At 37.9% G+C, this 12,426-nt stretch overlaps 2 protein-coding genes across 2 annotated transcripts in view; one reads left to right on the forward strand and one right to left on the reverse strand.

The window, feature by feature from the left end:
* SDHC (succinate dehydrogenase complex subunit C) overlaps positions 1 to 2,463 on the forward strand; it is a 50,546-nt gene extending 48,083 nt beyond the window's left edge. The window contains exon 6 of the mRNA XM_063104722.1: positions 32 to 2,463. Coding sequence (XP_062960792.1) covers positions 32 to 136 — 105 coding nt within the window. The 3' untranslated portion in view covers positions 137 to 2,463. The remainder of the gene's footprint in view (positions 1 to 31) is intronic.
* A 93-nt stretch (positions 2,464 to 2,556) lies between these two features.
* Positions 2,557 to 5,526, reverse strand: CFAP126 (cilia and flagella associated protein 126). The gene is made up of 5 exons (XM_063105893.1): positions 5,500 to 5,526; positions 4,364 to 4,426; positions 4,083 to 4,163; positions 3,225 to 3,401; positions 2,557 to 2,850 (listed from the first exon to the last, which is right to left on the reverse strand). Exons 1-5 carry the CDS (start codon positions 5,524 to 5,526, stop codon positions 2,557 to 2,559), a joined length of 642 nt encoding a protein of 213 aa, XP_062961963.1.
* Positions 5,527 to 12,426: the final 6,900 nt, after the last annotated feature.

Genomic DNA, 12,426 nt, shown 5'->3' on the forward strand with positions numbered 1-12,426 from the left:
CTTTTTTTTTTTTTTCTTCCTTTTTCTACAGATGTGGGACCTAGGAAAAGGCCTGAAGATTCCCCAGCTATACCAGTCTGGACTGGTTGTCTTGGTTCTCACTGTGTTATCTTCTGCAGGGCTGGCAGCTATGTGAAGAAAAGCTGAAGTTCCCAGTATCATCTTTCGACAAATTATAACATTGACCTATCTTCCTGTTTGTCACTTATCTTTAGTCAGGGCTCTGATTTGTTTAGATCCTTTTGTGCTTGTAGATCCCCTTGGAGCACAGTAGCAATAGAGTACCTTCTGTAACCATAGTAGTGGAAAAAGGTCCAGTTTTCCCCTTGTTTCTAAAGATGGACTGGCTGCAAAAACTCCCTTTTCCTGCCCACAGCTTGCAGCCTACTCTGGGCCCAGGAGCCCTTATTCTCTTTCCATATTGGGCTTTGATTTGTGCTGAAAGTCAGCTTTTGGCTCCTTCTGACTGAGACATTGGAAACAATGCCAGCTCTGTGGCCTCTGCCCTGGGGACTGGGGATGAGGCTTTGGGTGCCACTGCCTGTGGGTTGCTGGCTTAAAGGACAGTTCTGTTCATTGGTCAGAGCCCAGGGCCTGTAACACCCACACAGGGTAGCTGAAAGAGGAGAGGTGGGGGTGGAGGGGAATTAACCTATCCCAGCTAGAGGGAGAAAAAGAGGATAAGTTGGTTCTCAGAGCAGGTGCTTTGGGGAGAAGACATATAGTTTTTGATGCAAGAGGAAAATCCAGAAAATCATTGAACGTATTAAGGTTTATTTCTTTTTCTTGCATTTCTGGAAAAACAAACTTCTTAATGTCATGTTTTATAATCCAAGTTCATGTACCATTTCTTTCTGAAACTGAATTAAAATACTCATTTTATCTTTAACTGTCCTTGAAATCTAGAGAAACCAAGAGAATGGCTGTTGGGGAGGAGCCAATTTCCTCCCCCTCCCTCGGGTCTCAGAAATTTACACACAACCCCCTACCCAATCTGATCTTTCCCAGGAGGGAAACAGTTTGTCCTACAACTAACCACTGGAAAAGTTTTCAGGGAATCAAGTACAAGTAGCGAGAGATTTAAATATCACAAAGAAGCCTCAGAGAAGAAAGGAGAAAGAAAGGAAGTTAAGCATGTTAAGCTTTTGAGTTATTGCCAGCTCCAAAATCCCATTGAAGACTAGTGTAAGCCTTAGGGCAAATTCAGCAAATTATAGTCCAGTGAGGGATGCAGAGTACCAGGGGAGGTGACAGCTAAGGGATGATGACCTAAGTATGTAAATTTGGGGAGAAAGGAGAGTAGAGATTTACAAAAAAAGGAGGGATTGTTGAAAACCTGGCAAAAACTTATAATTTAATGAGAGATCTTGTTGCTTTTATAATCTATATGAGCCAGGCTTTTGGGTCCCTAAATGCCTTGGCAGTAGTGCTGTTTTCATAGGAAAACACTACTTAGGAAACTCTGGGATGAGAGATCTATTTTGTCTGTCACTCTGAGTTTTTGGCCAATTAAGTAAAGCCATGGGTTGAAGAAGAGTAACAATGACTGTAGCTGGTGTCAGTTGGCTAGAAGGACCTTACTTAAGCTAAGACAGTGGAGACCTGCTGTGTCAACAGTCTTCATCCTAAAATAGTGTTTGGTCTTAAGTAATGATCACTTCTCCTTTTTGCTAGACTGGCCCTGGGAAGTCCTTGTAGCCTTCTTCCATCTTAGACCAGCTGTCCTCTACTTTGTCCTTGGAGTGAGGGACAGGTGTTCATGAGGGAACACTTTGGCACTGGGACTGGAAAGGTTTGGCAAGAGTGTTAAATTTAATAGCCAGTGCCAGGAAGATGCAGAAAATAGGGTCAATGACATACAGATGTTGGAGGCACAGAAATAGGGGACTTCTTTACTTTCTTGTTGGCTTCTTACCATGTAGGTGATTGAAGGGGGAGGAGGGATGTGGCAGAGCATCTTGTTTGTTATTCTGCCCTAAATTTCTATTTACCATCTTACTTTGTTTTTATTCTCTGTCTGCCAATTACTCCCACATCTTCAGTTTTCAAACTATATTTTTACTTTTGCTTACATATAAAGTCTTAGACAAGGATAGTGTCTACTTTGGTTTTTCATATTTTTTCTTCCCCATCTTCTCCAAACACACATACACATACTCTAACAAATTACTTCTAATTTTGAAGTTGCTAGCTGTGCATGCTCAGGATGAAAAATGAGTGGGTAAGGGTGAGGGACTGGTTCTTTGAGGTCCTGCCCTTTTGCTGTGATTAAGATGAACTTTCTCTTCGTCATTTCTGGAGTATAACTGACTCAATTCTTATAGAAATGTGTTATATCCCAAACCCCTGTCATGTTCTTTTCTCTGTTCTATTTCCCCCAACCTTCCTTCTCGTTATGGCTTATCAGAGGCAGCTATAGCAGACGGAGAAAATCCAGATCAATAAAAGCTTTAACAAACAATATTTATTTTCCAAATTTCCTTTACTCCCACCCCATAATTACCCTGTTCCACATTCCTGACTGGGGGGTCTTTACTTAGTCTCTAACAGGTTTTCTCATTGTGGCTCCTTGGTTCCTTCTGAAGTTTCAGGTTTGCATTTCTGGATTTCAGCTACATTAGGACCTGCCCAGTGATCTAGCATGCATAGGTTTCCAGGTGGGTTCTTCGGAGAGTTGGCTGGGTTTTGGGGACCTGGAGTGTGACCTGCAGAGGGATGTGGACTTTGGAGTTGATCTGGGGAATTGAGGTTAATAGCTGAGGAGGTTGGAATTACAATTGGACTTGGTGCTTGTTGTACAGTTTTTGTGGTAGACTTCTTAGGTTTCTTCTGACTGTCTGGATCATGGGGCTGTCAGGGGTGGAGGGAGAGAAACAATTATGTTTCTGGTAAGGCCCACATCTTTCCCAACCCACCTCAGAATTCTAACTCCCTTTCTCCCCATACCATGGTCAAAAGGTCAGGTTTCAAACGAGTTAAATTTGATTCCCCTAACTCCCCTTGAGATTAGATCATTTTCTACTAAGGGGGCGGGGGGTCAGGTAAGATGTCCTTATTAACTTATCCCTTTAGGCCTCAAAAGGTGATTAGGGACTAGACATGATATGACAGAGTTGGTTAGAGGTTCCCCCTGCTGGCATAGTGGTGTATAAAATAGGATTTTTTTTGAGGTTGAAAGTAAATGGAGAAAAGAGGGTTTGAGGTTAAATGGGAAGAATAGTTACCTTGCCTAAGATTTCAGGACGCAGCCCGTTGGAGGCCTTCAGTAAATCAGGATTTTTCTGTATCCATTTGGTAAGGGAGGCAGCACCAGCAGTTGTCCGGGAGGTCAGGGTCACCTGAGCAGGAGGTATCTTCAGAGGCATTTGCCAGGTGCCCATGAAGGAACCCCAAGGATTTTCCTAAAAGGAAAAGGTTATTCCTCAGCAGGGCTTCTCACCCCAGTAACTGATCTATTGATAGGACCTCTGTTCATCTTATTTCCATTATTTACCTTTGAGAATGCATGATAATGAAACAAAACTAAAAGCATAATCTCCCACTCTTCCTTTTCTCCCTCCCTCCTTTAGGTTACCTTAATTTTTTTTATCCCCTTCACTCTGCCAACTTAAATTCTGCATTTTTAGGCTAAATGTGGCAAAGGAGTACCCACTACATAAGTATCATCATCTGAAGGTATTCTTTTAAACTGATCATTCATCAGTTTAAGGATTTCTGGGTGCTGCATACAATTCTGTCCTGTTGGATAAGCTGACTGGAAGTTTGGCAGCATTCACATTACAAAGTGAAGATTGAACTTTAATTTTCCAGATAGTGGCTGTGGGAGATTGCAAATCTCCCAGTGCTATGCCTCCCTCAATTCTTTACCTCTTGATAGAAATAGAGATGGGGGGCGGGCAGCCCATGGCTCACTTGGGAGAGTGTGGTGCTGATAACACCAAGGCCATGGGTTTGGATCCCATACAGGGATGGCCGGTTCACTCACTTTGGAGAGTGTGGTGCTGAAAACACCAACTCAAGGGTTAAGATCCCCTTACCAGTCATCTTTAAAAAAAAAAAAGAAATAGAGGTGGGTATCTCACCTTGGAACGGGGCACTGAAGGCAATAGGTGACCACGATCATTGGCAATAATCTGAGTGTAGCCTTCATGGGAAGAGATGCTCTGGGGTAGAGGTGGAAGAAAGAAGTACTTCTGAGTGCAAAAGAGGGAGGAAGTATCTGAGGGGCTTGAATTTAAGCGTGTGGGGAGAGGAGGATATGGAAGTTTAGAGAAGGCTAAAAGGAGTTAGGTGACCAGGAATTACAAAGAATGTGACATAAAGAACTAGAAAGTGGCCTTGTAGGTGCACTGAAATGGAATACCTCTTTTGTTTCCTTGGCGGGAGACCAGTTCTGCAGATATTTGGGTGAGAAAGCTTTTTCATACTGTGGAGAGAAAGATAAGAATCTCTGTGAGGCTCAAAGGCTCCAAGCCCAGGAAATGATGACAAGGCATAGTTCTTTAGATTTGAAGACGAAGACCTGAACAAACATGTAGGCTTTAGCTTAAGTTAATTTAACAAGGGCATAATTTGTTTAGTCTAGATGTGTGCTGTCCAACATGGAGCCAGTAGCCACATGTAGCTGTTGAGCACTTGAAATGTGACTAGTCCAAACTGAAGTGCTTTGTAAGTATAAAATATGCTGAATTTTGAAGACTTAGTACCAAAAAAGAGTATGTAAACTATCTGATTATAATTTTTAAAATACTACTTAAGTGTTGAAATAATATTTTGAATTTATTGGGTTAAACTAAATATATTATTAAAATTAAAATTTTTTTGATTGTGAAGCTACTAGAAAATTTTAAATTACATTTTGTGGCTCACATCCTTTTTATTGGGCATCACTGGTCTAGATCAGGGGTTGGTAAATAGTGACCCATGGGCCAAATCCATATTGCTGATTTTGGATGGCCTGAGAGCTAAGAATGGTTTTTATAAATGAACTTTCACAATTGATTTGATAAAAGGGAATACTAACTTTGAATCCCAATTAAGTGAAAATTTTCCTCACCCCAAAAGAATTCCATTCTTTTCATTAATAGTACAAAAAATTTCACTCAGTATATTTTGAATTTTGTCAAAAATTTAATGGAAAAATGTTTTCTTTTATAATATGCAAGTATATTGCATATTATAAATATATATATTACTAATATCTTACATAAGATGTATTACATAATATCTTTGACTTTGCCACTTGGCCTGCATAGCCTACAATATTACTCTGTCCCTTTACAGAAAAAAATTGGTAACCTCTGGCTTATATTCTACAAATTTAACCCAGTGATACATTTTGCTTATCCCTGAGCCCTCTCTATCCTGAGGAAGTGAAGTACTATCTCATCCCACTCTCTGCTATCTGTTCTGTGGTCAGAATCCTATGGGAGAGGTCAGTCCAAAGATAGAATCTGGAAGGCAAAATTAAATGTTAGAGAGATGGAGAAAGAGACTTACCTGGTTGGCACTGTAGTTAGTGGCCATGATCCTGTGCTGTTTATGCTCGTTGCCTGGCAACCGCAGAAGGCAGCCCTCCTGGGACTACCTCCCAATCAGCAGAGGCTGCCTCTCCCTTATTCATTTCCTTGGCTCACACTGCCCCCATCCTCTCCCTCTTAAACTTAGGTTCATTTTCTTTTCTTTTCTTTTTCTTAATTGGTACATTTATTAAAGATATAGACTAACGGTCCTGTGCTTAAATGTCATTGTGGTTGTATGCTGACTTTCATAAAACAACTGATTGTAAAAAACTCTTCACAAATACCCTCCAGACAGACGTAAATAGGTAAACAGAAATGACTGACAAGGCAGTGCTATTTCAGACATAACTCCCTTATAATTAACTTGCTAGAAAATGGAATTTGACATTATTTTACAATTACGCTGACATTCAGAGGCTGAATCTCATAGGCATAAGGGCACACTATGACTACAAGCCATCTTTTCATACTTCCTGAATAGTTTTATATTTTAGCTGTGAAGGTCAGTTACCAGAGCCAAACTTATAGTCCTTATTCAACATGGGAGCATAGGAGCTATATGGCATTAAGCAACTGGCTTCCTTTCACTAAATTTGTTGTCTCATTTCTCTTGTGGAGATAATAGAGCCTGCCTTTACAGGGTAAGTGAGATAAAGTGAATAAGGTGTCTAGACAATGTCATAGCCTAGTAGGTACTCAGTACTGGTGAGATCCTGCTTATAGAGCCCATTACTTCATTTTCTTAAGCAGAATAACAAAGAAACAATGTTTAAGAAGTGACTGGCTCAAATCTGTCCCCAGAAGGAACCTTGGTCCTTAATTGACTTCGGTCTACTCCATCACACTCTAGAATCACGGAGCCTAAGAACACAGGTGCTTAGTGTTGACTGGGATGAGGAGCTAGTGCAGGCAGGTTGAGCAGCGATGATGAGAGAAAGTCATAGCGTGGAAAGCACCTGGTTTGGAGAATTAAGTGGTGGTGCCAGGATAGAAGCCTAATATTTGCAAGACTAGGCAACCCCTCTGAGACTCACCTAAAATAGTATTATGTCCATCTACTAGGTTGTTAGAATTAATGAGAAAATGGAACTGTGCTTTGTGAATTGTAAAGTCTATTTATATATAAGGTGTCAAGATGAAAGGTAAAAAGCTAATAAATAGTTGAGTAAATGGATAATTGAGACCAGGAGAGCAGTGTAAGGGATAATTGTCAGTCCCTTCTTTCCCGCTTACCCCAGAGTCCTCATCCCAACCAACACACCAAGCGTAAGAATACTCCTATGCTTCCAGAGATAGAAATTAAAACCAGCACTTGGCTCTGGCAGTTGTCAAAGGATAAAATTACAACTAATTTAGTTTAAAGATCTCAGTTGGCTTTATTTGTGATTCTAGAATCAGGCAACCTTAATTCCATAAAATAAAATGAGTGTTCCGAAGACCCAAGCAGAGGAGGTTGGTTTTATAGACAGAAAAGGAGTGAAATAAACAAAAATCAGATTGGTCATTTCAAAGTTACTTCCCTCATAAGGTGAGACCAGGTAAACGGAATAATAGAGAAAAACTGGTTAAAATCAGGTTACTTTTTGTTGTAAAGATTAAAGGCATAGGGAACTTCATTATCATGCTGGTTGAAACTGGTCTGTTTGAGAAATTAGGCTGTTCCGACTTTTTGGAAGATCAGATAACTCAGATTTAGTTTCATTTAGTGACCTCAGCACAAATGACTCTATTTTGATTATTAACCTGGGGTGTTGGGGCCTAGTTCAGGAGCTTAGTCCAAAACTATGGCCTCCTATAATTTTTATTTAATACAGTTAACAGCTGGATAACGTGAGATCTGGAAGGAGGACTCATGTGCTTAGTCCCTGTGGTTCTCATTACACCCTAGAGTGGTAGAAGAGATAGGAGTTATTTAAGAACCAAGGACTATCTTTGCTCTAGGATATCCATCTTGGCCCTGAAAGCCACAATGATGGTTCAGCAAGCATCATTTTTCTTGGAATTTCTGTCTTCAGCTGGTATGTTTCCCTCTGCTTGTCTGATAGGGATGCAATGATATGTGATAACTGTGCTCTTATTTAAAAACATAGTTTTTGTTTAATTGAAAAAGCAATGTACTACAACAACAAAAATAATAATTAAAAAAAAGAAAAAAAGCAATGTACTTGTACATGGAAAAAGTTCCATGTTTACACAAGGACATTCAATAACAAGCAAATCTCCATCTTCAACTCCCGGTCTTGTTCCTCAGAGGCAGCTACTGTTACTATACTCTTGTGTCTTCCAGAAATATTCTATGCATTCAAACATTAATGAAAGCAGGCTATCCATATTACTTTGTGATTTGCTTTTTTGAATATCTTGGGGATTTTTTTCATGACAGTGTAGTATTCTATTTTGTGATACATCATAATTTATTTAATTCAGACTCATATGGGTAACCATTTAGGTTATTTTCAGTCTTTTGCTATTATAGACATTGTTGCAATGAAAATTTATATATACATATGTATCTTTATGAACATATGTGATCTGTAGGATAAATTTCTAAAAGTTCATTGCAAAGTCATAGAGATTGTGCATTTAAAATGTTAGTAGATATGTCAAATTACCACTCAAAGATATTGCAGCAGTTTGCATATCTACCAACAGGATATGAAGGCTAAGTTTTCTGCTTTCCTTCCAACACTATTAATTATCAGTGTTTTTCCTATTTTTGTCAATCAGATAATAAGAACTAAAGTTAATTGAGTAGTTACTCTATAAATCCCAAGCATAGTTCTAATTTTTTTTTTTTTCTTTGCGCTGGCCTGCACGGGGATCCAAGCCTGTGACCTTGGTGTTATAAGGCTGCACTCTACCGACTGAGCTAACCGGCCAGGTCTTTTATTTGCATTTTTAAAATTAGAGTGTTTTCATATGTATATAAACCTTTTTTATTACTTTTATTATTTTTTACTCTGAAAATGACCTCACATATCTTTCACCATTTGCTGTGGAGCTGTTTGTTATTTTTATCAATTTGTTTGAACTCTTTATGTATTAAGAAAATTAGCCCTTCGTCAAATATGTTACAAACATTTCCTACAGTTTATCTGTCATTTAATTTTGTTTTGTTTGTGGCTTTTTTTCTTTTTTTGCCATGGACATGTTTTTAATATTTATGTAGTCAAATTTATTGCTCTTTCTGTGCTTCTGAATCTTATGTTATGCTTTGTATGGCTTTTTGTAAATTCTAATTTTTAAAAAAATAATTCACCCCTGGTTATGGTTTTTACATTTAAATTTTTGTTCCTGGGGCTGGCCTGTGGCTCACTTGGGAGAGTGTGATGCTGACAACACCAAGTAAAGTGTTAAGATCCCCTTACCGGTCATCTTTAAAAAAATAATAATAAATAAATAAATAAATAAATAAATTTTTGTTCCTGTTGGAATTTATTTTAAGGAATAGACTGAGGTCAGGCTCCAGATACCTAACTAGTTGTCTTGTCATCATTTATTGAATAAGTCATCTTTTCCCCACTGATTTGAAATTTCCCTACTGATTTGAAATGCCACTTTTATCATATTTGGGTCTGTTTCTGTATCCTCTAACCCATTGTTCTGGGGAGAGGGGTGCCCATTTTAGGTTATTTGTCTCTATTTAATCTAAAATCCAAAGAGCAATCCTGGCTTGGTTCTTTGAATTCTTCCAGTTAAAATTTCACAAACTCTAGGAAATTGTAATAACAACAGGCAATTTCAAGCTTCTAATAAAATTGTTTTGAATTTTAGCCTTTTCTTCTTCAGACGGACTGGTTGACTTGAGTTCTCGCTGATGGTCTTTCACTAGGACCAGATTGAACCCTCCCAAAGTTGGAAGGACTCTTAAAGTCCCCACTCCCAAAATACACTATTTTACTTAAGTTCTCTGATGCCTGAAATGAGACCAATAGGAAATCTTTTATTTAGATTGAGATTATCTGCTATTGAAGTGCAAGTTGACTTTGGCTGTGTAGGTAATGTATAAACTGGGCCTAAGTGAGGACAGCCATAAGCATGGGTGCTGGAGTCAAATTGCCTGGGTTATATTCTGGTTCTTTTTTTTTTTTTTTTTTCCTTAAAGATGACCAGTAAGGGGATCTTAACCCTTGACTTGGTGTTGTCAGCACCACGCTCACCCAGTGAGCAAACCGGCCATCCCTATATGGGATCCGAACCCGTGGCCTTGGTGTTATCAGCACCGCACTCTCCCGAGTGAGCCACAGGCCGGCCCCCACCCTTTTTTTTTTCTGTAGGTAATTTCTTAATGCAATTGAATATTGAGGTTACTACAGAAATTAACAGTTAAAATATGGCTGGTTGATATAACAGATTATATTGATACTTAGACAGTTAAACATTTGTATATGTGCTGCCGAAGCAAGCACGACAGTTAAACATTTGAGAGTATCAATTCTGTACAGAATTGCTTTGCTATTTTGATCCTGCATGGCAACAAAAATGTAATGAGAATAGACTATGAGTGAGCTGTGTTAAATATTCATATTATATATGAATATATTTTGTCTCTTGTGCTGTTGTTATTTAATAATTACCTGAAAAAGGAATATATTTTTACCAATACACTTCATTAAAAATGTAAAAGGACTAACAAAAAACACATACAAAAGTTAATAAAATATATGTTACTCTGAACAAAAAAAATCTAGCTCTACCAAAATGTGAGACCTTGGACAAGTTCATTTTTCTAGGTCTCAGTGCCCATGTGAAATGGGATAATCTTAGTTTTGAGCATTAAATATATGTAACATGCCTAGTAAGGTGCCTGAAGCATAGTGAGTGCTCAATAATTTTAGATTATTACTGTCTTAAGACTGTCTGATAAGAAGTACCTACCTATTCAGGTTACCTTAAATTTTAAGGTTACCTTAGAAGTACTTCACTGAAGTACTTTATTCTCATTTTTCTGCAAGCCAGCCAACATGATTTGCTTCCTAATTGAGAACCACTGTCCTGAGATAATCTCAGCTCGTATCGTTCTTAAAACCTAAGAGTCTTACTAATAGAATAGGAGAGAATGGGAAAAACAGAAAGAATACTGGTCAGTTTCAAGTGGGAAGATACCATAGAAGATAAAGTTTTCCTGCTTTTGCTTTGAACTAGTGGATCTTTTTTAAAAAATAGGTAATAACTTTCTCTCAACCAGTTATTAGATTTTGGGTATGCAAGAAATAGAAATAATAAATAAATAAATAAATATATATATATATATATATATATTATTCCTCATCATTACCTTTTACACAATTATAGCATACCATAATACTTTCTAAAAATTAAAACCTATGGGCAGCCTGTGGCTCACTTGGGAGAGTGTGGTGCTGATAACACCAAGGCCACCGGTTTGGTTCCCTATTATAGAGATGGCCGGTTCGCTCACTTGGGAGAGCGTGGTGCTGACAACACCAAGTCAAGGGTTAAGATCCCCTTACCGGTCATCTTTAAAAAAAAAAAAAAAAAAAAAAAAATTACAAAGGATTAATATTTCTGATTAAAAAACAAAACAAAACAAATGAAAGCAAAATATGACAAAATATTTTTAAATCTCTGATTTTAAAAACATAAAAATAGAGAAGAAAAATACTAATAGTCTTATAGAAAAGTGGACTAGAGATAGAAACATTTCAGAGAAAGAAATACAAATTGCTTTTCACCACATGAAAGTGTTCAACATTGGTCACAATTTTTTAGAAATGCGATTAAAACTACATGGAGATACCATATCTCACCCATAAGACCGACATAAGTTCAAAACTATGGTAACATACTCTGCTGACAGGGCTGTGAGGAAACAGGCACTCTGATATGTTGAGTGTGGAAATGCAAAATGGTACAAACTCCATGATGGGGAACTTGGCAATATCTAGCTAGCACAATTAATGATGCCTTTTGATTAAGCAATTTCACTTCTGGGAATCTACCTCAAAGATACTCTGGCAAAAATATGAAAAGAAGTGAGAACAAACCTATTAAACACAGCATTATTCGTAATAGTTACAGACTGGAAACAAACCAAATGTCTGTCAATAAGAGACTATGGTACTTCTACACAATGGAGTATTATGCAGATGTAAAAAGCAATGAGGAATAACTTTATATGCTACTATGGAGTGATCAACAGAGCACTTTTATGTGATGAAATAAGGTACAGAACATGTAAATAGTATGCTATTTATCTAAAAAGGGGAGGTATAAATATGTGTTTTCTTATATAAAAATGATGGGAAAATATACTGTATAATTAAAAAGTAATAACATTTAGGGAGAGAGAAGAAAGGTAGAAGGGACAGAAACAAAATAAACTACCTTGGTTTTGGAACTATGTAAGTATTTTGCATATACAAAACAAAAGTAAGTTTTTAAAAAAAGCAATTTCTAAAATTAAAAACAGACAAATGAATAATCTTTATTTTTACAACAAAAAGTTTTTTAAAGACGAGAGAGTTGGCTACAATACAAGAACTATATAAATGAGTTAATACCTCTACTTCCTTTCAACATGACAAATTTCATGTCCAGTTTTCTTTCTTGACAGTAGGTCTCCCTCTAGTGGAGACTAGTTTTACAACTAGTTTCCCACTCTGAACCACAAAGGAGGAAATCCTTTGCCTATTGTCTCCTGTGTTACCTAGATATTAGAGCCATGAGAAGGAGGATGTGGTGTAAGATACTGAGCAAAGGGATAGCAAAGAGTCAGGAACAGTGTTAAGTTTTAGAAGGAAGTGGGAGGATGAGAGAAACGTGATGCTCTAAGAGCCAAGATTTGGGTTATTCAACACAGGATGGGGAGGGAACTCCAGTTAACTTTGCTCCCATGTATAGTCCAGAAGTATGTAGTCCAGGGTTGTTAGGTCGGCTCTGC

The sequence above is a fragment of the Cynocephalus volans genome, chromosome 8 (assembly GCF_027409185.1).
Source record: "Cynocephalus volans isolate mCynVol1 chromosome 8, mCynVol1.pri, whole genome shotgun sequence".
NCBI classification, from domain to species: domain Eukaryota; kingdom Metazoa; phylum Chordata; class Mammalia; order Dermoptera; family Cynocephalidae; genus Cynocephalus; species Cynocephalus volans.